The 25558-nt window shown below is 45.0% G+C and overlaps 2 protein-coding genes across 2 annotated transcripts; both read left to right on the top strand.

Moving 5' to 3' along the window:
* Nucleotides 1-3966: 3966 nt before the first annotated feature.
* Nucleotides 3967-9554, top strand: LOC121457067 (schlafen family member 12-like). Its single transcript, XM_041665707.1, has 2 exons — nt 3967-4144; nt 8161-9554. The coding sequence occupies exons 1-2, from the start codon at nt 4095-4097 to the stop codon at nt 9239-9241; spliced, it is 1131 nt and encodes a 376-aa protein (XP_041521641.1). The 5' UTR covers nt 3967-4094; the 3' UTR covers nt 9242-9554.
* A 6626-nt stretch (nt 9555-16180) lies between these two features.
* Nucleotides 16181-21993, top strand: LOC121456211 (schlafen family member 12-like). Its single transcript, XM_041664100.1, has 2 exons — nt 16181-16304; nt 20865-21993. The coding sequence occupies exon 2, from the start codon at nt 20890-20892 to the stop codon at nt 21991-21993; it is 1104 nt and encodes a 367-aa protein (XP_041520034.1). The 5' UTR covers nt 16181-16304; nt 20865-20889.
* The last annotated feature ends 3565 nt before the right edge of the window (nt 21994-25558 follow it).

The following is a 25558-nucleotide window of genomic DNA, read 5'->3' as shown; positions in this document are numbered from 1 at the left end:
CCGTGCCACCCCTGGTTGATTGTGACCACCCACTGCTTGCCTTGCACAGAGGAGGACCTGAATCTGATACCTAAACCCCACATAAAATGCCATGATTGCAATTCCAGTGTTGGGGAAGTGGAGACAGGAAGACCCCTCAATGGCCAGCTTAGTCTGATTGGTGATTCTAAGCCAATGACATCTGCTATTGTCCTCTGGTCTCTACAAGCGCAGGCACATGTGCACAAGCATGTGCACACACGTGTGCACCTCCTCGTTGTGCACACACACACTTAAACATACCACATTAAATTGTAAGGGTGCGCTTTGCAGAGTGCAATTAAATGTGTAAAAGGGGAAAGTGTGTTGTAGAAGGGCGTATTCTCTGTCCTGCTGGTACCCTGGATTAGTTTCTCTCCCACTCGGTAGTTCCCCCAGCTGCTTATTAAATAATCACTCAGAGGCTAATATAGTAAATATAATTGTTTGGCCAATGGCTTAGACCTCTTACTGGCTAGCCCTAACTATAAATTAGCCCATGTCGAGTAGTTTATATGAACATGAGGCTCATGGCTTGCCGGTAATATTCAGACCTTTTTCTCCTTTGACAGCGGCATGGCATCATTTGCCTCCCCTTTCTCTCTGCATCATTGTTTGGACTTTCTGTCTAGCTTTTTGGTGCTAAGCCATTGGCCAAAGCAGCTTTACTCATCAACCAATAAAGACAACACATATACAGAAGGACATCCTACATCAATGTTTTTAAAATAACCCTCAAACATCTTGAATCCACTCAAAGTGATGTGTTCTAGCTCCATCCATTTGCCTGCAAAATTCATTATGTCATTTTTTTTTAAATATTTATTTATTTATTATGTATACAATATTCTGTCTGTGTGTATGCTTGCAGGCCAGAAGAGGGCACCAGACCTCATTACAGATGGCTGTGAGCCACCATGTGGTTGCTGGGAATTGAACTCAGGACCTTTGGAAGGGCAGGCAGTGCTCTTAACCACTGAGCCATCTCTCCAGCCCCATTATGTCATTTTTATCTGCTGTGTAGTACTCCATTGTGTAAATGTACCACATTTTTCTTATCCATTCTTCTGTAACCCGCCCAGTGGGTCAGTTATTCCAAGGTTCCGAAGAGGCGCTATCTGAAAAGACATGGGCGGGAGGGAGAAATGGAGACCAAGCAAAGCCAGACAAGATTCTGTTCTCAATTTGTCAAGGTCTCTCTTTATCAGTGAAATGGTTGTGGCTTATATAGCCCTTGAATGAGGAATTTGGCTTGGGATGGGGGCAGGAGCATAGCAAGGGCAAGAAGGGACCTTGCCCAGGCAGCAAAGGTCACAAGTTGACACACCTAGTGTTCTTTTGTGAAAGCGGAATCTTTCTTTTGTGATTCCAACCACAAACAATTCTCTAGATAGTTGGATGTGGGGCGGGTTCTGCTAACAAATAGTTCTCAAGATAGTTGGATGTGGGGCTCCCCACAAACATCCTTAGGACAATAGTCCCTGCTATAATCTTTGGGAAAATGGCTCCTGTCCTGGTATAATCTTTGGGAAAATGGCTCCTGACATTCTTTGGTTGAGGGATACTTAGGTTGTTTCCAGGTTCTGCTACGACAAACAATGCTGCTATGAACATAGTTGAGCACATGTCCTTGTGGCACGATTGAGCATCCTTTGGATATATACCCCAAAGTGGTATTACTGGGTCTTGAGGAAGGTTGTTTCCTAACTATCTGAGAAATCGCCACACTGACATTCAAAGGGGTTGTACCAGCTTGCATTCCCACCAGCAATGAAAAAGTGTTTCCTTTCTTTACAACCTCTCCAGCATAAGTTGTCATCACTGTTTTTGATCTTGGCCATTCTTACAGGTGTAAGATGGAATCTCAGAGTTGTTTTGATTTGCATATCTCTGCTGACTAAGGATGTTGAGCATTTCCTTCAGTGGCTTGTAGTCATTTGAGATTCCTCTGTTGAGAGTTCTCTATTTAGGTCTGTACTTCATTTTTTTATTGGATTATTTGTGCTTCTGATGGCCAATTTCTTGAGTTCTTTGTATATTTTGGAGATCAGACCTCTGTCTGATGTGGGGTTAGTGAAGATCTTTTCCCATTCTGTAGGCTGTCATTTTGTCTTGTTGACCATGTCCTTTGCTTTACAGAAGCTTTTCAGTTTCAGGAGGAGATAATTGTTTATCTCAGTGTCTGTGCTACTGGGGTTATATTTAGGAAGTGGTCTCCTATGCCAATGTGTTCAAGTTTACTTCCCACTTTCTCTTCTATGAGATTCAGTGTGGCTGGCTTTATGTTGAAGTCTTTGAGTTTTGTGCATGGTGATAGATATGGATCTATTTTCATTCTCCTACATGTTAATATCCAGTTATGCCAGCACCATTTTTTAAATATGCTTTCTTTTTTTCCATTTGATTATTTTTTTGGTTCTTCGTCAAAAATCAAGTGTTTGAAGGTGTGTGGATTAATATCCAGGTCTTTGATTCGATTCCATTGGTTCTCCTGTCTGTTTTTATGCCAATACCAGGCTGTTTTCAGTACTATAGCTCTGTAGTAGAGTTTGAAGTCAGGGATTGTGATGCCTCCAGAAGTTCTTTTATTGTACAGAATTGTTTTGGATATCCTGGGTTTTTTACTTTTCCATATGAAGTTGAGTACTGTAACCGCCCAGTGGGTCAGTTAGTCTAGGGTTGTAACCCGCCTGGCAGGTCAGTTATTCCAGGCTCCCGAAGAGGTACTATCTGAAAAGACATGGGCAGGAAAGAGGAACTAGGCCAAGCAAGATCTGTTGTCAAAGCCTCCGTTTATTAGTGTAATGGCAGCAGCTTATATAGCCCTTGGATGAGGAATTTGACTTGGGATGGGGGCAGGGTCATGGCAAGGGCAGGAAGGGATCTTGCTGCAATGATCACGAGTCATCATCTGTCAGGAGGTCACAAGTCCACACACCTAGTGTTCTCTGTGCAAGCAGAATCGTTCCTTTTGTGATTCCAACCACAAACAGTTCTCTAGATAGTTGGAATGTGGGGCAGGTTCTGCTAACAGATAGCTCTCAAGATAGTTGGGTGTGGGGTGGGCTCTGACAACAAACAATTCTCAATATAGTTGGGGTGTGGGACTCTCTGAATACATCCCCAGGACAACGGTCCCCACTATACTTTTTGGGAAAATGGCTCCTGACAGAGTACCATTCTTTCGAGGTCTGTAAAGAATTTTACTGGGATTTTGATGGGCATTGCATTGAATCTGTAGATTGTTTTTGGTAAAATTGCCATTTTTACTATGTTAATTCTTCCTACCCAAGAGTATGGTAGATCTTTCCACTTTCTGGAGTCTTCTTCAATTTCTTTCTTCAAAGATTTAAAGTTCTTGTCGTACAGGTCTTCCACTTGTTTGGTTAGAGTTACTCTGAGATATTTTATGCTATTTGTGGCTTTTGTGAAGGGTGTTGATTCTCTGATTTCTTTCTCAGCTTTTTATCATCTGTGTACAGAAGGGCTACTGATTTTTATGAGTTAATCTTTTTTTTTTGTTTTTGTTTTTTTTTTTTGTTTTTTCGAGACAGGGTTTCTCTGTGGCTTTGGAGCCTGTCCTGGAACTAGCTCTTGTAGACCGGGCTGGTCTCAAACTCAAAGAGATCCGCCTGCCTCTGCCTCTCAAGTGCTGGGATTAAAGGCTTGTGCCACCACTGCCTGGCTATGAGTTAATCTTGTATCCTGCTACATTACTGCTCATTACATTTATGCGTTGTAGAAGTTCCTTGGTAAAATTTTTGGAGTCATTTATGTGAACTATCATATCATCAGCAAACAGTGAGAGTTTGGTACAGAGAGGGTGGTATGGTTAACTACAGCAATTCTCAAATTTCCAATATGGCACCAGCACTGAGGCAGCAGCAAGCTCTGCAATGATCAGGGGAGCAAAGAACAAAGGACTAGGTTAAGCTTGGAGGAGGGGACACAACCGGAGCTGTAGCTAGGACTGGACAAGTGACATAGCCCACCCTGGAAGACCTCGCAGTGGGGAGGGTCTTCCTCAGGTGACTGTAGACTGCCTCAAAACACCAGGGGGCTGACTGGGAGAAGATATGAGCCCCAGACTTCAAACAACTCAGCTAGGCAACCGCAGAACTCAGGGGTAAGTGATCACTTCGTTAGAGCCTGCTCAAGCCCCAACCATAAAGGGGTTTTGCCCTTTCTGTTTCTCCCTTCCAGTCCCGGTACAGTCTAGTGGCTCTGGGATCATATAGGGGGTCATCAATACAATTATTTTCTATCAGGGGACCCTTGTTTGTTTCTGTTTCGACTTGGACCATTGGCTTTTGGAGTCTTCATAGCTCATTTTGACTAAGTACAGGCTGTGGAGGACTTGGGCAAGCTGTGGGTGAGTCAAATGCCTTTGTCTGCTTAGGGTGGAGGGAGGGTTTAAGCTCAGGCTCTGCCTTGTCTGAGCCAGAACTAGTGAGGCAGGCAGCAGAGGGTGTGGGTGGATCAGGCTCCTGCTGGTCTCCAGCGCCTCTGCAGCCTTCCCTGTTCTCTTGGAGATCTGACCCAGTGGGAAGTTGGGTAACTATGTCCAGCAGGCAGGCAGGAACTGCAGTCTAGATGAAGAAAGAAGTACACTAGAGTCCAGAGAAGCTGACACTGCTCTCCTAAACCAAAGCAGAGCACCTTAGAGGAGCCCAAAGAGGGCTCCAGGTCTCACTGTTCTCCAGAGGCAGCTCCTGCTCCTGTCCTAGGGGGTTTTCCTGCCAGTCTGCAGTGCTGACATCAGAATGCCATGTTCTTCCCCGCTGGAGACAGCTAACAAGACACCTTAAATCCCATGTCAAAGTCTCAGGGAATTTTCTCCAGGGCACAACACAATTTGGGAGTGGAATTAGGGTTGGAAAATCTGATTTGTAAACCACAGCTAAAGCTCGTGGGAGTTTAATGAATTTACATGCCTGGATTTGTGGTTCACCTGTCCTGTTTCTTTCTGAAGGATTGAGTCCCAGATACATGTAGAAAAAAAGTGAATTTTGAACCATTGAAAATTTACCATAGTCACAGGTTTAGGAGTGAGATGGTCTGTGTCCCAGGCTAGCCCACAGCACCTTTAAATATGACTGTATTGTATTCCCCTTGAGGTTCAAAACTCCTGGGGACATGAGTATTGTGCTTTGGGATTTGGGTGTGAGATGCGACTGTCTCCTTTCCATATGGAGAGTGAATCATGGGTTCTGGCTTAGGACTGTGCCTGAGAATGAGGCGCTGGACAGGAGGGGCTGGGAAGGAATGAGGAACTGACTGCTCAGCAGTGCAAAGAACAGGGTGGAGTTGTAACTACCAACATTGGCAGAAACGAAACTTCTCCCTTTTCAGAAAACGAAACTGTTCCCTTCTCAGAAATGAAATTGTTCGGTCGGGCGGTGGTAGCGCACGCCTTTAATCCCAGCACTCAGGAGGCAGAGGCAGGCGGATCTCTGGGAGTTCGAGACCAGCCTGGTCTACAGAGCTAGTTCCAGCACAGGCACCAAAGCCACAGAGAAACCCTAACTCGAAAAAAACCAAAAAAAAAAAAAAAAAAAAAAAAAAGAAAGAAAGAAAAAGAAATGAAATTGTTCCCTTCTCAGCAGTACAGGCTGCTTTAGTTCCTGTTTATGATGGTTGTTGTTTTGCTTTAGTATTTTAGAGGGGAAGGAGGCCCACAGGGTCTGGGTGTGTAGCCCATGCTGGCCTGTGATTCATTGTTCATTTTTTCCATGTCTCAAGCTCACAGTGCCCACATCAACCTCACAGGGTCAGCACCATGCTAGGCTCCTTGCAGCCTTTTGGGTGGAGATGAAGATCATTTGCAGGGCATTAGGGAAAATGTGCTCACATCTGGGCAGCTCAGTCACACCTGTCCCCTTTTTCTTTGATTTTATTATCAGCCTGCCATTGTGGCAGAGTAAGCTATCCAAATGTCATTCTCTTTGCTTCCAAAGGTAGCTGACTAGACACCCTGAGTTGTGCTTTCCTGTAGCTTTAAGGGACAAGCCACGCCCACTCCCATTAACTCTGACTTGCCCGCCAAAGATGGCGTGTGCACGTGTTTTCTCCCTTTTCCTTTTATTTCTTTTCTCTCCTTTTATCTCTTCTCTCTTTCTTTCTCTCTCTCCTTCTTCCTTAATAAATACTTATGGCTATTTCCTGTTATTATGTGTTCGTTACCTGCCGCCACCACGCGCGTGGAGCGTGCCCTCCCGCTCCCCGCCCGGGGATCGTTTTTAAGAATAACATCCTGAACCCCAAGTTCCCTTCTGAGAAAATTTCCTCCGGAGTCAGTGTTATAATTTGAGAAGGAGCTACCTGGTTAATTAGACCCAGGGGTTCCCCCTTTGTCTGCCAACACTGGGATGCTAGGCACATGCAGTCTCTCTCAGTTTTCCATGTGGGTGCTGGCAATCCAAACTCAGGTCCTCAAGCTTGTAAAACAAGCACTTTACCTACAGAGTCACCTGCCCAGCCACGGAGACCTTAATGTGACCTCATACTGAGACAGAGGATGAGGGCCTGCCCAGCTAATCAGTAGACAGGTATGGAGGTGCCCTGGAAGATTAGCAGTGCTAGCTGCTTTCCTAACTGACCCATTTTCAGTCAAAGCTCACAAGGTTTGTGAAAAACAGGAAATTATGACTAATGCAAAAGCAGGAAGTTAATGGCCAGAATCGCCTTCTGAGAGAGGCAAGACCCTAGACAGTAGATAAAGTCATTGAAACACTTGAAGAAAATGAGATTAGAACTTTTCTGATACCACATTACACAAGCTGAATAGAAAATGATAAACATATCAATATAAAACAATAAAAAATGTAAGAAACTGAAAAACTGAAAAAAAAAGAAGACTTAGAAGAAAAGTTCTATGACATTGGTTTTGGCAAAGGTCATTTGGATGTTGCCTTGATTGGCTCTACTGTCAACTGGACAGAACCTAGAATTATGTGGGAAGAGTTCATCAATTGAGCCAGTATCTGATTGGCTGTGGGCATGTATGTAAGATTGTGTTGATAATTGATGTAGGAGGGCCTAGACGACTTTGGAGAGCTCCATTCCCTAGGCAGGGAGACTACAGCAGCATAAGAAAGCTAGCGGGTCAGCTCCATCCCCCATGGTTTCTGGTATATTTCCTAGGCTGTGTAGTGGGTTCTTTGGTCAAAGGTAATATTGTGTGGAACAGCAAGCAGGCCTCCTTCAAGTTCCTGCTCTGCATCCCTCTTTGGTGGGTGGTGATGTTGAATTATTTGCAAATAAACCATTTTCTATCACAAAGTTGCTTTTTGTCTGGATAATTGTCACAGGAACAGAGAGAAAAATCAATGCAGATGTTTCCTAAAGCACAATAAAAAAAATTCCCAAATTGATCTGAGATTTCATCAAAGTGGGATATTCTTGCAAAACAAAGGAATCAATGACAAACACAGACAATTCACAGAGGGAGAAAAGGTTTGCAACACACAGTCTGCTAAGGGGTTGATATCCAAGGAGATAATAAACTTAGTCAAACATAATGAAATAGCCTAATTGCAAAATGGACAGAACGGATACTAATCATAAATTTGAAAGCTGGGATTGAGAGAGGGCTCGGTGCTGAGGAGTGCTGGCTGCTCTTCCAGAACACCAGAATTCAATACCCATATGGGGCTTACAACCATCTGAAACTCCAGTTCCAAGGGATCTGGTGCCCTCTTCTGGCCTCAGAGCTACTGCATGCACATGGTTCCCAGACATAATTTCAGGCTAAACACCAATAGGCATAAAATAAATAAGTCTAAAAAAATTGTGTAACTAAAGCCTTTGCTACATAAAAGACAAAAATCACGGAGATTCCAATGGGGGGTTGCTTGGAGGAGACTGAAGACAGTATTAATGACTGGAAAAGAGATAGTGAATATTAAACTAGAATTGAAAATTCAAAGGACTTAACTATACTTGGAACATCACATCTGAAAACTTAGTAGGCAAATAAGCTTGGCCAATGAATGCAAAAGCTGTGAAAAATAACCGTTTCTCCTCCTGTAAGTAACCTGATCTTGGAAAATACGTACCCAGGGATTGTGCTGTTGGCTTCACAGTACAGAATTTGCTTTCTCCTGTTAGGTCTCATTCTAAAAGGCTCTGTCTGTTTTACAGGAAGGAAATTCAGGTTGAAAATGAAAACGCTGCTGGGGACATGGCCATCACCGAGGATCTGGAAACAGACTATGCTAAGCTGGTTCTAAAGGTGGAAGCAATCACACTTGGGGAGAAGAATAGAAAGAAGATGAAGAACCAATCCTTCAGAAAATGGGAGAATGAAAACATCTCTCGAGCTGTGTGTGCCCTCCTGAACTCTGGAGGTGGGATGATCAAGGCTAAAAATGAAAATGAAAATTTTAGCCTTCCCAGGGATGGATTGGGACTGGATTTGGAAGCCTCTCTTTGTAAATGTCTGTCGTTTGTGGGGAGGCATCTGGACTTCATGACGCGTGGAGGCTACTTGAATATCTATATGAAAGCATGGAGTATGGATGTCTTCGGTCTGCCGTTCTACACCCTGAGACCCAATTTGTACATTAGAAGCTTTTCATTTTCAATAGAAGTGAATGCCGCTGCTGCTCTCAAGTTCCTCCAAGACCTGGTGGAAGTGGGAGGGAGATCCTGTGTCAGACCAGAGCTGCCTGCAAGCAGAGCCTGCCCTGGAGTAGAAGAAGAGAGCGACCTGGAGGACCTGGCTGCTGCGGTTTTTAATAAGACACAATTTCAGCACCAGGAAGACTTCCCCTTCACCAGATCCACCCATGTTGAAGTTACATTGCTTTCTGTGAAACAGCTGCGAAAATGCATCAAAGAACTCATCCCTCGAAATGTATCTGCGCTTGCAAACACTAACGGGGGATATTTGTTCATTGGTTTGGATAGAAACAATCAGCAAATAATTGGTTTTGAAGCAGAGAAGAGCGATCTTGTGCATCTAGAAAGTGAAATAGAGAAGTGCATTCGACAGCTGCCTGTCACTCACTTCTGTGAGGAGCAGGAGAAGATAAAGTACACATGCAAATTCATCCCAGTCTTCAGACAGGGAGCCGTGTGCTCATATGTGTGTGCACTCAGAGTGGAGAAATTCTGCTGTGCTGTGTTCGCTGCAGAGCCCGAGTCCTGGCATGTGGAAGACAGCTGTGTGAAGAAGTTTACCACTGAGGAATGGGTCAAGAGCCTGATGGATGGCAAGTAAGCCTCTGGTACCATTGGTGACTTCACGCATGCCCACTGGTTATGTGTTACCTGAGGCTCTCAAGGAACACCTAGAGCCTGTGACAATGATATCCTTTAGGCCTGTCACAGCTGAAGGACTTCATGGCTACAAGTGGGCCAAGCCTGCAAATCCCTGAAGCTGTGTTACTGGAGAGGATTTCTCAGCAGAGTTCTGCTGCCAACCAACTATTCCCTGCTAGCTGTGGATGGACTTCAGTAGACCAAAGGAAATGCCTTCTTCATAAGATCGGGCTTCAGCCAAGCCTGCAGTGCAGACATTTTTCTCCCTCCCTCCCTCCTTCCCTCCCTTGTTTCCTCCCTCCCTCCCTCCTTCCCTCCCTCCCTACCTCCCTCCCTCCCTTTCTTCCTTCCTCTTTTTCTAACTCCTTTCCTTCCTTCCTTCTTTCTTTCCTTCCTTTCTTCTTTTCTTTCATTCTTTCATCTTTTGTTTAACTTTTTGTTGATTCTTTGTGAATTGCACCCCAATTCCACTCACCTCTTTTTTCCCTCCATAACCTCCATCTGGTGTTTCAACCTCACTTGCAGAAGAAAAGCAAAAACTAAATAAAGATTTAAAATAACAAGCTCACCATGGAAAGTGTACCCTTTTATTCAAACATCTTTACTTGAAAATGGTTTCTTGGTTTGCAATGAGTTATTTGTCTGATTCCAGGATTCTGGTTTTGCTACCCTAACAGTACTGGACCTTCCCCTGTACCCCGTTCAGATATACTGTTGTTGTCGATGTCATGGAGATCCTGCAGCTATGCTTCTACAGGACCAGCCCCTTCCCATGTTCTAGCTGTTCATGAATAGGTTAGATGCTGGGGTGAGCCAATTCAAAACCCTGGGTCTTGTCCTTGTTGGTCTATCTGCCCACTCTTCTGCACCTGTGCCACCTGGATCTGCTCTTCACATTGCCCCTGTGAGTGGTAGGGCCAGCTCACCTGTGTGCCACAGCTAATAAGGGGTAGGGCTAGCTTTTAGACTCTACTGCCCAGGAGAGCTGTATAGGACATTTTCTAAACTAGTGATTGATGTGGGACAGCCCAACCTCTGCATAGGCTCCTGCCTCCAGGTTCCTGCTCTGTTTGAGTTCTTGTTCAGGCTTCCTTCAAGGCCGATGACACTGTGGAAGTGTAAGCTAAATAAACTGTTCCCTCCAACTCCTGCTTTATGGTCATGGTGTCAGTGCAGAAATAGCAACCCTAACCAAGACACCTGCTTAGTGTAAAGTCTGTGAGAAATTCTTCCTGTAGCCACTGGCTGTGCTCTCAGTGTTGGGGGTGAGGAAGGTGGTAATATAGGGTTGGTGAGTCCACATGTGTGGGGGTGTGGGACAGACTGGCAAGAGCAGGTTTCTTGTTTGTTCGTTGAGACAGGGTTTCTCTGTGTAGTCCTGTTTGTCCTGGAACTCACTTATAGTCCAGGCTGGCCTCAGACTCAGAGATCTGCCTGCCTCTGCCACTTGAGTGCAGGGATTGAAGGTGTGAACCGCCACCACTGGACTAAGGAAGGCATATTTTATCCCTATTGTATCTGTGGGTCTTCTTAGTGAGAACACTTCATGGGGTCAATTCCCCTATCACTCAGAATAGCTGAATCAACGTTAAATGTAAAACCAGATATAGAAATAAAAATCAAAGCCACCTATTACATTTTCTGTTCCTATAGCAAAGACAATGGGCCCTCTGTTGTGATACTGGCATGAGGAGAAAGGGTTCAATCATTTTCCAATTGGATTTAAGGTCATATTCCCCCCCAAACGATGGAGAGAACTTATGTCTGATACTGAAAGTCAAGGCAAAGGCCATGGCTGCAGAAGTCCCAGGGACCAATGGCAAAGCACCTATACCAGTTGTGAAACAGATGTGCCTTGCCTCTCACACGGCCTTGTAAATATTGGTCTTCACGGATGGCCGCTCCTATCAGTCTCATAAGGACATTGTGTGCCCTTACAGTGGGCGGTGGGCACTGCAGAGACTCACACCTGCTCACGTCCTGAGGATAAGTGACACTGTGACAGCTCAGAGGCCAGTGCTCAGGCAAACCCTGCAGACACTGAGCAGGCTCAGAGCAACCCACCCCAAGGCTTTGGGAGCACAGCACGAAAGAGGTGGGAAAAACAAAACTTATCTTCAAAGTTTGATTTAGAATGACTCAGACTAAGACTACATTATGATAAAAGAAGAAACACGGTTTGGTTTGGTTTGGTTTGGTTTGGTTTGGTTTGGTTTTGCGTCTTGTGTGGCCCAAGCTGGTCTTGAACTCAGTAAGTCACAGAGGAGAAGATAGAACTTAGGATCCTTTTCTCACAACTTCACAAGTGTTGAGCTTACAGTTGTGTGCCAAGAGGCTTAGCTTTGTGATAATACAACCTAATTGTCATTTTTAACGAAAGAAATAACAGGGCACTCATAAAATTACTGTCTCAGGCTATCATAGAGAAAAACAATCTGACACTAACAGGGTATATGAGCCCTAAGAGGAACAGAAATGGGGAGGGACATCTTTAGAATTCAGTGAGTCTAGTGGGGCTAGAGAGATGGTTCAGGGGTTAAGAGCACTTGTTGCTCTTATTAAAAGCCCAGGTCAGGTCCCAGACTCACATGGAGCTCCAAAACTATCTGTAATTTCAGTTCCTTGAGATGTGATGTTCTCTCCTGAACTCTACAGGCACTGTGCACATAGCAGGACAGATATGCCTGCAATGAAAACACTCGAGACACATGAAATAAAACCAATGAATCTGAATATTCTTGAACCTAGTTCAGCCTGGTTTGATAGCACATGGGTATAGCACTAAGAAGACAAGGCAGTAGAATTAAAAGTTTGATAAGAGGCTATAAGGCTAAATAAGGTGCCCAAGTCAGGCTAAGATATATCCAACACCTTGTCTTAAATAATTAAACATTGTATAGAAGTGTTTGCTGAGGGTGTAACTTAGATGACCTAGGTTTATTCCCGTGAACCCATGAATCACTCCAGCCCCACCAAAGCCAATCAGCGTCTATGACGTCTATGACGTGTCTACAGTTTAGTTCTGCTGCTTCCCTCTGAAGTGTGCACTGTTTACATTGCTGGTTGCCATGACAGCATCCCGAGGGCAGAGTCCATCATGGCAGCAGGGATGGAGGGGTGGCTGGAGGGCCTCTAGCTATGAGGGATGGAGTGTGAGGTAACAGGTCCACTGTGTGCAAACTGAGGCAGCAGAGAGGAGTGAATGCTGGTTTCCTGGTGTCTTCCCGGGTTTATTCAGCCCAGGACACCAGGCCATGGGATACAGACCCCATGTCGGGTACATCTTCCCTCCGAGCTAAACCTCTGTAGAGAGTTTCCCACCAACAGAGCAGAGACAAGTTTCCTAGAAACATCTAAGTGTGCTCAGGTTGACACTGGAGATTAGTCATCAGCATATCAATTTCAAGTTAAGTTCCTCTTGAACTGGAATTCCCTTCCTTTGGTTATAGTCTCAGGGACAGTGTTATAAACTGAGTGTGTCATCTTCACTCACCCTAAAGTGGACGTGGTGCCACTAAGGAGGTGAGCAAGGCTAAACAAAGTCCTCAGGGTGAAACAGCACATGGACCATGTCCTTAGGAGGTGACTTGGCAGGGTGCTTTCTTCCTATTCCTTATGTCCCTGTGGCCATGGGAGCATAGATTGACTGGCAGCTGAGTAGAGCGCCCCCCCCCCCACAGTGAACCCTGCTCTGCCTCAGTCTTGGTCTTGGACTCCAAAACCACAGGAACTGTGGGAAATGAATTTCCGTTAAGCCACTCAGTCTGTGGTATCTCCTTCCTGCGACACATAAACCCTAACACATGATACAACACTAGGAGTATTCTTCTAACTAAACACTGACAGACATTTTGCTATGTCAATCTAGGTTCAAGGTATATACCAGATGCAAAAAGCATGTTAGCATGTGCTAGCCCCAAGTTTAGTAACCTCTACAACTAAAAAAAACACAGAAATTATTAAGATTCTTAAATTAAATGTTTGTATTTGTGTGTGAAAGAATGTGTATGTGCATATGTGTGGCTTTCCTTCAAAACAGACTCTAGAATTCCCTTTAGCATGTTGCAAGTTGTTGGGTTGTGTTAGGGTCTGTTTAAGATTTCCACACCATGGAAAATCATGCTACAAAAATTGTCTGAATTTTTTTTGTTAAAAACACCTTTATAGATAAAAGTAAAAAAAAAATAATATTACCTCCCTTATATCATTTGAAGGAAAGATGATAATCCTAGATATAAACCCTCTCAGCTGCCTTGGAGTAGAAAATCTGAAAGTAAGTGTGTTGCTAACCGCACTGCAAGCACACAAAGGCTTGCTGTGTCAGTACCGTATCGACAACGAGAACCAGATCGTGGGGCTGAAGCGAGCCACGCAGGGCTTCCAGAGAACAGCAGGGATAGCCACAAGGAGCAGAGTTCTGAGCATCCTGTCATGGGTCTGCATGAGTGGTTCCTTGCCATTGGCTACCAAGGCCACAGGGACAAGAGGATGATGGGAAGGCCGAAGAATGTTGATGAATTATTAGCCTGGCACATTCTGGGCAGTGCAGTTCGTCAGCCCTTCCAGAGACACTTTCTGCTGCTGTTCCATCTGGAGGCACAGGACTGACTTGACTCCATGTCTCCTGGATGCTTCAGCCCATGCTTAACATCCATGTGTGATCATCTCCTCCATGCCGGCCAATTTCTACATAACTTCTAAGATTGCATTCATGTAAAATTTTGTGGGGTCAAGCAGATTTTCTCCTAACCTTCAGACCTGTATCACCCTCTGGTAAGGGGTGCATTAGTAAATTATAGTCCCTCTGGTAATGTCCCTCGGGGTCTCCCACGATTCTCCTGTCTGGCCCTGTGTTCTCAGATCTCTTGGATCTCATGAGGTAGCACATCAGACCATAATTCACGCATGATTAGATGCTGACTTTGGAGCCGGTTGCTCCTGCAGAGAAGCCCAATGACCACAGTGGTGCTGTAGGCTCCCAACAAGCCTATTGTGGCCCTGGAGCCAACATCCTGACTGACGCATGTGGGGTGTGACAATCACCCCAATGCTTTCCAGTTGTTATCCAAAGGTTTTCAGGATGGGGCTTTTGTCTGCTCTGGCAGATGTTTTCCAAGGTAATGAGGAGATCCTTCTGAGCTCCGAGACATGCCTCCTGCTGTTGAACAGACAGAGGATCTGTTTGTGTTTAAATTATTTTTAGCCAACAAATATAACAATGTGCCTCGTTATATCTTCACACACACCTGCCCTTGTAATTCACCCACATCCATATCCTGTTACCCTCCCCGCTTCCTCCTCTTCCCTCCTGATGGCCACCTTGCCAATCCCACAGTCCCCTAGGGTGTCCATATATGTGTGTATACACAGAAATGGGTTCTGCGATAAGAGAAAGCATGTAACCTTTGTCATTCTTTGGCCTCTTCATCTTCTCTTGTTCCCTTCCTCCCACCTTGAGACATGGTTCTCACTCAGCATAAAGTGAAGTTCCATATAGATGAGAAAAGAAGCAATATTTGCAGCTCTGGGTCTGAAATATTTTATTCACCAAAAAGATTTTTTTCTAATATTTTCTGTTTTCCTTCCTGCAAATAACATAATTTCATTTTTATTTAATCTGAATGACATTTCATAATGTACATAGGAGTATACATATCTTACATATATATAACATATATTAATAAATATTTGGCAACATGTGAGATGCAAACTGACATTTTAATGATTCAGGAAAATAATTAATTCTGAAATGTCAAGTGTTGGAAAACTGTCCATCAGGTTCACATGGTCATCTGGACACAAGTTTGCGTTGGTAGATCAAGCTTAGATTCAAGGCCTTGGGCACCATTTCCTTGAGGTTCCAGCATCGCAGGATAATCCCGGTGATGGAAAGTCCAGAAGACGACAGGATCCAGGCAGCATTGCTGCGGTCACTACAGGTGTGTGGCAAGTGATCCAACCGCAGTCTATGAAATGAACAGTTTCTCTGCCTACAGGTGTCAAGGTCGGAGAGGAGCACAGGGCAGGATGCAGAAGTCTCAATTCTGCTCCCTTCACCTTCAACTGGGGTGTCCTGAGCAAGGGTGCTAGAGTCACCCACGGGCTCTTTTACCTGCCTGAGGTTCCTGGTGGAGAGGCACCCACAGCTGGGGTGTCTGAAGACCCGTTCTGCTGCCCCCGGCCTCCCCTCTTCTCTCTCCTTTGCCTAAGCTCTTGCCTCTTCCTCACTCCCTCTATTTTCTTTCTCACCTCTCCTCTCTACCCTAAAGTCTCTCCTTTCTCCCCACACCTGGTTGGTGGTTCTTAAATGTTGTGAGTCAGAGACTTGTATTGCCATAATTATCATAAGTCAGGGCACAAAGAAAAAGTGGTGGATGATTCTTGTCTGCTTAGGGTAGTACATGGAGACTCCCACAGATCCCCCATCTTCCCAAAGACCTAGGAGATACAGCTTGCATCTTATGAGCCAGCATCCCACACTTCCTCCCCTGGCTCAGTCTCCCTCCCCGTGCTCCTTCCCTGCAAGGCTCTGACAGGTGTTCCTGCCTGTCCCTAGTGTCACCTTCTCTGTCTGAGGGCAGAGACAGCACCTTTGCTCTGAGGATTCTGGTGAAGTTGTGAAGGCTGAGTTACCAAGTTCTAGGAGCCCAGTTCTTCACTTTTGACAGGCTGAGTGACAATCACAGAAAGGGATCAAAGAGCTTAGAGAGAGTTCTCACACTTCCTGGTTTGACGCTAACTGATGAATCACAGGTTCTCCAAAACTGAACTCCGTATTGAGAGTGGAGGAATCCGCTCACACCGCAAAGATCCACAAAGAGGAAAGTTTAGTGCGACCACAAGTACTGAAATTTGGCACTTTCAAATCCACTTGCGAAGGAAATCTGGTGACAGCCATCAAGCCCCTGCTGTGGGAGTCTGTCCCAGGCTCGAACTTCCCTGCTTCGTCCAGCAGGTGTCCACAGCACAGCCAGCTCACAGGAGGCATCAAGCCGGAGAGATTCATTGGAGCAGCTTTATAGGTAAGTGAGCTACACTCTGTGGTAGCATTCACCATCTCAACATTTTTATCCCTCTCTTTCCCCATGCCCACCCAGAATTCACTCTGCTGGCTCTGGGATGAGGAGGGAGCACTTCCAGAGCAACACCCAGCCCTGGAGAGGAGCCTGGTTGCTTTGACTTCTTTCTCGAAACTTTGGCTCCTGTGCATCTTCATAGATTCCTTCACAGGTGCTGAGGGCTTGGAAGTTTAGGGAGAATGGGATCAAAACAAAGTCCCTCGTGCTGCTTGGGTTGCGGTACTTACAGATCCCTGAGAGAGGAAACCTGGGTTCTGAGAGGGTCAAGCAGGGGAAGTGAGGCAGGGAGAAGAGGTTATGCACAGGCCAGGTTTGTGCAGGACTCCAAGACCCTCTGCGGGGCGGGGGGGGGGGGGGGGGGGGCTCCATCTTCTCAGAGACAAGACTCTGTAGAATGTTAGGGGAAATTTGCCATTAGGCAGGGAGGAACTGCATCCCAGAACTAAAGAGATCTAAGAACCCGAGAGTCCTGAGAATTTTTTTTTATCTAGAATGAGAACATGATCTTCCAAGAGGCAATGCATCATCCTAACAGGGAATGCGCCAGGGTTATTTGTTTCCCAAGAGGCATCGTCTCCCACTCTTGTGTCCCCACCCCATTTTATTCCCTCCTGCCGAAAGGCACTGCCTGCAGAACTAGGGACATCTGTCTGAATGCCATCATTTCCTGCTAAAGGTAACAACAGCCAAAGTTGTGAGTTGAGCTCTGAAAGAATTTTCTCCAGTGAACACTCTAGAGAATTTTACAAGGAAAAACTAGTGTTTAAACCAGACTCAAAGGTTGTGGAAGATCAGTGAGTTTCATTCAGGGACCAGAATTCATGCACTCCAGACTCCAGCTTACTAGTTGAGGACTGCTTTCCAGGTAGATGCCCACGGGAATTTAAGTCATAAAATTTTTCATAGTTCAGGCATGAAATTAGAGAGCCTGGGTCCCAGGTTAGCCCTCAGATTTCCTATAAGATGATTCCACACCAGTTTCCTTGAGTTTCACTTTGGGGTGAGATATGGTTCCTTCCCCTTTTGATGTTGGGGAGTGGACTAGGGATGCTGGCTTAAAACAAGGTGCTGAATGGGAGGTGCTGAGAGGAAATGAACAGATACTGCTCAGCAATGAATAGAACAGGGTGGGGCTGCAGCTTCTAACTGGGCAGAAATGAAACTGCATTTCCCGTAATCTTACAAGACTTTCGGTTTTGTTTTTCTTTGGTCTCCCTGTCTCCTCTCTACTCATAGCTCTCTACCCAATGCCTACCCTGCAAACAGACTATGGCAGACAGAATCTTGCTAAAAATATAGCCCAGGTTGTCTTCAGACTCAGTTTTGCAAGTGCTGAGATGACAGGCATGCAACCCCAACCCCCCGACTCCCCATTTCCCCTTGCTTTGGAGTGAAGATATCATCTGGAAAGCCCTCAGGGAAACTGGTCCCAAGTTTGGGGCAGCATCCCATGGAGGAAATAGGATCTACCAACATTAACTTGTTGTGATAAGGAGAAGAAAGATCAGCACGGCAGAAGCAGACATCTCTCTCTGCTGTCTAGGCACAGCGCTGTTACACTGAGACTATTGTGGAGCTCTGAACTTAAGCACAGATGGCTGTGTCCCATTGGTGTTCCTCTGCCAGGAGTCAGGACTTCTGCCTCAGCATCTCTTCCTCTAGAATGTCTTGAGTTCAAGTCAAAAGCTTTCTCCCCTGAGGGCTTCTCTGAATGAAATTCTCTCAGGAAGGCATCTTCGCGTTCCTAGGCAACCCTAAGGTATGCTGTGCATGGTGCAGTTGGTTCTAGGTCTGCAGTCACAGTGTGATCTCCTAGAGGCACTAGATGCAGCTCTATAGGCTTGCCCAAGATAAACCTGGTAGAGCAAAGACTGATGCCATCCTCTAGGGCATCATTTTCTAGTTCATTTCCAAATTCTTAGGTGTTCATCACTTGACCCAGTAGTTCTGATTTCCAAAGCTTCTCTCTCCATACACATAGCTGTATGTACTCAGATGATTCTTTGCTAGTTTACAGACCTGAGACAGAAGGCCCAGTATGGCCTCATGATGTAGACTAAATCTTCATTTCCAGAAATTCCAACTCCTTCTTCACATGGTTTTGCTCCTTCGGAGTTCCACTTCATACTTTCTGGATCTATCTCTGTTTTGTCTACTTGTTCTGGCCTCCCACCCATTCCAGCAGATCTTGATAGATGCCTGAACTATGATGTGTATAGGACTAGGGACTCCATGAGAGAACTCTTGGGCTTAAAGAAAACCAGATGTGATTAGCATACCCAAACCTCAGTCACACTGAGCCACGACGCTAGTATAGTTGGAGTAACAGGGGATTCCTTACTCTCACATTAATGTTGCATGTGGGATTGGGCAGCGGGTTAGAGTCTTTTTAAGAAGAGTTCGTGAGCTGGGCGGTGGTGGCGCACGCCTTTAATTTCAGCACTTGGGAGGCAGAGGCAGGTGGATCTCTGTGAGTTCAAGCCCAGCCTGGTCTACAAGAGCTAGTTCCAGGACAGGAACCAAAAAGCTACGGAGAAATCCTGTCTCAAAAAAATCCAAAAAAAAACAAAAAAAAAAAAAACAAAAAAAAAACCCGTTCATTATAATTATACAAACTTGATTGTGAATAATATGTGACGCCATGGAAAAGCAAGATTCCAAATTCTCTTCTTCGCTTTCATATAGGATGGCAACACAATGAGTTCATGTCTGTAAAATATTGAAGCCATTTAATATAATTTAATTTTATGTATAGGTTGGGCACAGTGCATATCAGGCAAGTGTCCTTTCACTGAGGTTCCCCCACATCCTTGGGACTCATTTTATGATGCTGTTACACTTGACATGATCATCCACCCACAACAATAGCGGAAAGAACCTCATAGATGCAAACTTAAAACAATTGCCAGTAAATTAACTTTAGTGCTAAGGTAACAAAGTAATAGGACGTTTCTATGGTCACAGTTATTCAGGAGACTGAGGCAGGAGGATTGCTTAGGAGTTAAAGCCCACACTGGGCAGGAAAAAAACAAGGAAAACCATCCTGAGTACTCTTTCTCCCACAGAAACATTAAAAACCAGAGACCCACTGAATTACAAGTCAGAGGTTGACGGCAACAACATGTATGCCCAATCAAAAAGAAGTCAGTTTCAAAACTGGGAGAGCTCAGGCTAGAAAGATGGCTCAGTGGTTAAGAGCACTGGCTGCTCTTGCAGAGGACCAGGGATCTGTTTCCAGCACCCACCTACAGACAAGCATCCAGTCCCAGAGGATTCAGTGCTGTCTTATGACCTCTATGAACACCACACACACACACACACACACACACACACACACGCACGCACGCACACACACACGGTAATAGACACACATGTATGCAAAATACCCATAAGCACAAAATAAAAAAAAAGATCTTAAGGCAACAACAACAACAAAAGTAGTTAACAGGTGTCATATCATTTTATTCTCCATTTGCAGAACAATGGACCCTGCTGGCTCTTAAGAGGAAACCCCGGCGGGTGAGAGGCACAGAGACCCAGCCTGTGTCATTCTGACACTGATCTGACAGAGTGGCACAGTTTGGTGGAATACGAATATAGACATTTTTCCTTGCAGTGTAGGTGGCAAAAGGTCAAAATGAAGATGCTGTCGCCGTTGTGGTCAGGATCTAGTGACAATCCTCTTTTGTTTGAAGACCACCAGCATCTCACTGTGACATGACATACAGCGTGAGCTTAGCTATCTGGAGTTCCTTTTATCAAAACACTGGGACCATTTAGATGGTTCCACCTTGTTGACCTGGTAACCCCCCAGAGGCTTCATGACCACAGGAGTAGTAATTACAGCATCAGCTTTGAAAGGAAAGAAGCCTAGTGATTCTGTTTAAACTGTAAGAACCACACCTCCCTGGAAATATGTGGCGGTCTAACAAGAAGAGAGGACCACAACTCAGGTCGTCCTCCCTAAGATCAATGGCCAAAGTTTGTGAGTGAAATTTATTCCTAGAAAGAAAGAAAACAAATTCCCTTCTCTATTGTTCTGTGTCCCTTAGGTCCCAAGGGACAATTTTGCTAAGGGACTCTCCATGAAGAGAGATCATCACACTTGATGAATGAACATCTGAAATTGTTCAAGAAAAAGTATCAGTGGCTTTATAGAAAACCTACATCTTTAAGAAAAAAATTAGGTAAATTGCCCTTGTAGTTTATGGAAAGACACAAAATTCACGTTGTATCATGTTAAATATGAAGAAGGAAATAAATTACTGATAAGATGAAGCTAAAATACAGATGGATCATAATGAAGGATAGCAACAGACCTGAGAGTCACTACATATGTGCGCTATCATGGCCTAATATCTATCTCCAAATGGCTTATTCCCCCACCTGCACACTGCGCAGTGCCATGGAACTCACCCAGTGTACAATTTTGCTGTTAGCTTCTCAGTATAGAATTTGCTCTACCTCTTCAGCCTTATTCTAATGGTTCTGCCTGTCTTCCAGGAAAGAATTTCTGTCTGGGAACAGAATGGCTGGGGTGGAACAGAACATCACCATCGATCCTGAAAGCACCTCCGCTGAGCTGGTTCTAAATGTAGAAGTCACTCTTGGAATGAAAAGTGGGCAGGATGGTCTTGGGAAACAGAAGACAAACATTTTACCTGCTGTGTGTGCTCTGCTGAATTCCCAAGGAGGCAAGGTCAGGGCTCATATTAAAAATCAAGACTGTAATTACAACAAACACAGAATAAGAGAAGATTTGGAGACCTCTTTCAAGGCTATTATGCCACTTGCTCAGAACCAACTAGACTTCAAACAGGAAGGACGCTGCTTTGTCATCTCTGTGAAACCATGCAGTCTGGATAACTCTGGTTTGAAGCCTGCCACCATTGCAACCAACTTGTACGAGAGAAATGGGGCCTCCTGTCCTCCAATGGACTTGCGTACTGCTCTGCAATTTTTCAAAGACCTGGAGAACCCTGGATTAAGATCTCCAATAAAAAAAATGTCGTCTGACAAAAGGCCTGGGGAAGATGTGCGAGAAGAACTCCGCATCCCCGGACAAGAAGAGCTCCACGTGCAAGAAGAACGGGATGTGCAAGAGCTGGCTGCGGCTTTTTTTAACCAGGCAGAACTCACAGAAGAAAAATTCTCCTTTAGCGAATCCAAAAATGTTGAATATAAATCGTTCGAAACAAAAAAGTTGTTACAACGAGTTAAAGATATTCTCCCTAAAACTCTGTCTGCATTTGCCAACACTGACGGGGGATATTTGTTCATTGGCTTAGATGAAAAAGAAAAGCAAATAGTTGGTTTTGAAGCGGAGAAGAGCTATCTTGTGTATCTAGAGAGTGAAATAGAGAAGTGCATCCGACAGCTGCCTGTCATTCACTTCTGTAAGAAGCAGGATAAGATAAAGTACACATGCAAATTCATCCCAGTCCTCAGACAGGAAGCTGTGCGCTCATATGTGTGTGCACTCAGAGTGGAGAGGTTCTGCTGTGCTGTGTTCGCTGAAGAGCCTGAGTCCTGGCACGTGGAAGACAGCTGTGTGAAGAGGTTTACCTCAGAGGAATGGGTCAAGATCTTAATGTCTAGCAGGCCAGGGTCAGGAAGGGGGATTAACAATTAGAATACATTTAGCTTTGGAAGTTGGAAGACTTTCTCTTGGGAATTTGAGACAAGATCATTAGTTCTGACTCTACTCAGTTAGTGATCAACAGCGGAGCTGAAGTCTCCACTGCTCCTGCCAACTACCTGGGACAGAGATTCCTCTCACCCTGGATATCACATCAACCACCTCTACTCCCTTGTAAAGAAAGCTCCAGCATCTCCCACCTGAGCTCCATTTCTGGCAGTAGGCATTTCTTTCAGCAGTCTGTGCCTTGGTTGTTAGCTGTTTCTCTCCCCACCTTTTTCCCATTGACTCTTCTCCCTGAACCGTCCTCCCTTCCAGTCACATTATTAGACATCACACAGCCCTAGAGTTTGTGATGAAAAAAGTACCTTGCGGTGTGTCAGGTTTGCAAAAGAAAAACCTCCAATGAGGCCAGAGCAGCACCAGCAGCCCCGAGTCTGCACAGTTCCCAGCAGCTGCTGCCGTCTCCACCCAAGCTCACCATTGCTTCACCAGCCTCCCACCTTCTTTTCCACAGCTTTTCAATAAATACACAGATAAACAAATAAAAACCTCAGCAATGTGCTCACAGGAAACAATCTTCTTCATGAGAAACCGTCCATTGATTTGGGCCCAATTAGATCTAGTTTAGAGATGAGAGAGTTTTGATTTAAATTTTAAAATCCCCACAGAAAATCATGGGACTGATAAATTTCAACTCCAGGATCCAAAGCCAAGGCTGCCCGACCCCAAAGTCAGTGTCAGCCTCCATGCCTCTCTGCCTCCCTGGACAGCACGATCAGTGACGGGCAGTGATGTGGGATTCCCCTCTGTATGCTGGGATTACCATTGATTAATAAAGAACTGTTTTGAGTCTATAGCAGAGCAGGAAAGAAGAGAGCTAGGTGGAGAAACTAAACTGAATGCTGGGAGAAAGGAGGCAGAGTGAGAGAGAAGCCATGTAGCCCTGCTGGAGACAGACAGTGGAATTTTACCCGGTAAGCCACAGCCACGTGGCGAAACACAGATAATTAAGATGTAAGAGTTAGCCAATAAGAAGCTAGAGCTAATGGGACAAGCAGTGATTTAATTAATACAGTTTCTATGTGGTTATTTCGGAGCTGAACAGCCAGGAAGAAACAAGCAGCCTCTTACTGCAGTGCAGCTCCGTGTTGACAGTAGTGGTCTGATTTATGCTGAGAAGAAGGAATACACTTATAGTATTTCATGTCAGCCAAATTGATTCCTCTTAAGTGCCACCACCTTTTCTCTAAAACCTAATATTTACCCAAGTGACTTACATAGAAGGAGATGTTCAGAGAAATGTATTATCTTCACTAAGAAATTTAAAAACATAATTGTCATCAAATTTTCTGTAGTGCCACACTACAGAAGAGTAGAAACAGAGAACCATAAAAGAGAACCCATTCTTGTTCTACCCTGATCCAACAACGGACCACAGCTGTTTTTCACTTTTTTTTGTCTCCATGCCCAGAAGCATCTTGGCTGAGTTGTCGTCGTGGGCACACTCCACCTGCTGCTTCTCAGGGCTGATGTTCCACAGCCCCTTCCCACTCTGCAGACAAAGCATCTTCCAGGTCACAGCCTAGGCACAGCAGGTCCTTGTTGCCTTTGAGCAATGGCAATGCGGGTTTTCTGTAGCCTGAGATGAGGCCTGTGGGAGAGGAAGAGGCTGGTGGATTAGCACTTTACTCCATTAAGTCTTAAAATCCAGGACATGGGAGGATTCCAACACTCCAGGGCACTCGACCACAAAACAATACAAGAGAGACACATTCCCCTCCCCACAGGTCACTGTGAGAAGCTGGCACCCGTGACAATTGTGTCCTCCGTGAAGAGTGGCAGTTGATAGGTACAGAATCCCGGAGGTCCGTAGGCAGATCCCTGCTTGCCCAAAGGTTACTAGACAGTGGTAGCAATTGCGACCCCACTACATACTGTTTGGCATTATTTGATTTAAAGCAACTGAAAAACTGCAGATGCAAGAGAGACAATCTAATTCTTTCTCCTCCTAGAAACAGGAGATGAAAACTCCCCCAGGCAAGGTGCCCTCCCTGTAGGAAGAAACATGCTTCCGTGGGAATCTCAGAGAAGAGCATTCTATAGCAAACCTTTCTTATTTATAATCCCTTTCTCACTGCATTCTCCCTTTGCTCCTTTGCTATCCTTTCCCACGACATTTTCCCCCCTCTTATTCTCTGTTCCTTCTTCCCTTTTGTCCTGTTCTTCTTCCAAATAAATCCGAATTTTGCATGTAAAAGAAGATGATCTTGCTGGGTGGTGGTGGTGCACGCCTTTAATCCCAGCACTCGGGAGGCAGAGGCAGGCGGATCTCAGTGAGTTCGAGACCAGCCTGGTCTACAAGAGCTAGTTCCAGGACAGGCTCCAAAACTACAGAGAAGCCCTGTCTTGAAACGAGAGAGAGAGAGAGAGAGAGAGAGAGAGAGAGAGAGAGGATCCATATTTCTCATTCCAGGTCTGGCTTATTTTACTAAACAAAATAATCTCAAGCTGTAGCTCCTATCCTGGGAAAGAGAGCATCTCTTCATTTTCATCGTGGTTAAGTAAACCCTCGTTGTGAACAGATGTCAGAGTTTCTTTATCAAGTCCTCTGTTGATGCGCACTGTCCTAATTCCACATCTGGTCTATTGTGAGCATTCTCCAGGTGACCCGGATGTGCCTGTATCCCTGTCATCTATAGACTTAGATTCTTTCAGGCTTCGACGCAGGATTGGTGCAAATGCATCCTGTGGTGGGTTTTGTCCTCAGTAATCTCCACAGTTTTGTTTCATGATTGCTCTAAGTTACACACATATAAACTGTTATTATCCTCTAGGGGAAGAGATCTGTTGTTGCTATTCTAGTGTTTTCAAACACAAGTTTTCTATTTCTTGACAATTTCATACATATGAGCAATGTATCTTGATCAAATCAAGCTCCAGCCTCTCCTGAGATGCGCCCTCCCCATCTCCACCACATCTCATTAAAATATAATCTGCTGAGACCACTAAGTGCTGCCTGCTTAAGTGTGGGCAAGCTACAAGGAGTCACATCTCTGAGTAAAAATGATCACCCTGTGTGCTGGATAGTTTAAGTCAACCTGATACCAGCAAGTCATCTGAGAGGAGAGAACCTCAATTAAGAAAATGTCTCTATAAAATTGGGCTGTCAGTTATCCTGTAGGCATTTTCTTTTTGTGATGGATAGAGGAAGGCCAGTCCATTGTGGGTGGGGCCATTTCAAGTCTGGTGGCCCTGAGTTCCATAAGAAAGCAGACTGAGCAAGCCATAGGGAGCAAGTCAGTAAGCAGCACTCACCCTTGGCCTCTGTATCAGCTCCTGCCTCCAGGTTCCTGCCCTGTTTGAGTTTCTGTCTTAACTTCCTTCAGTTAAGGATTACAATGTGGAAGCGTAAGACAGATAAACCCTTTTCTCCCCAATTTGCTTTGGACATGGTGTTTTATCACAGCAATAGTAACCTCAACTAAGACTCCACCTCTCCAGCAGCCATCAGCTGCCAACAGCCTCTCTAGGATGGAGCTTCATAACTACCTCCCCA

Source organism: Microtus oregoni, unplaced genomic scaffold (assembly GCF_018167655.1).
Source record: "Microtus oregoni isolate MIOR12 unplaced genomic scaffold, Mior012 000015F_ref0000493, whole genome shotgun sequence".
Classification (NCBI taxonomy): domain Eukaryota; kingdom Metazoa; phylum Chordata; class Mammalia; order Rodentia; family Cricetidae; genus Microtus; species Microtus oregoni.
Note: the sequence above shows the minus strand (reverse complement) of the source record. Positions and strands in the feature narration are given on the sequence as shown.

Coding starts and splice junctions, on each gene's coding strand:
- LOC121456211 (XM_041664100.1), top strand. CDS start 20,890: ATGGCTGGGGTGGAACAGAACATCACCATCGATCCTGAAAGCACCTCC.
- LOC121457067 (XM_041665707.1), top strand. CDS start 4,095: ATGAGCCCCAGACTTCAAACAACTCAGCTAGGCAACCGCAGAACTCAG. Junction 4,145..8,160: donor GGCAACCGCAGAACTCAGGG/GTAAGTGATCAC, acceptor TCTGTTTTACAG/GAAGGAAATTCAGGTTGAAA.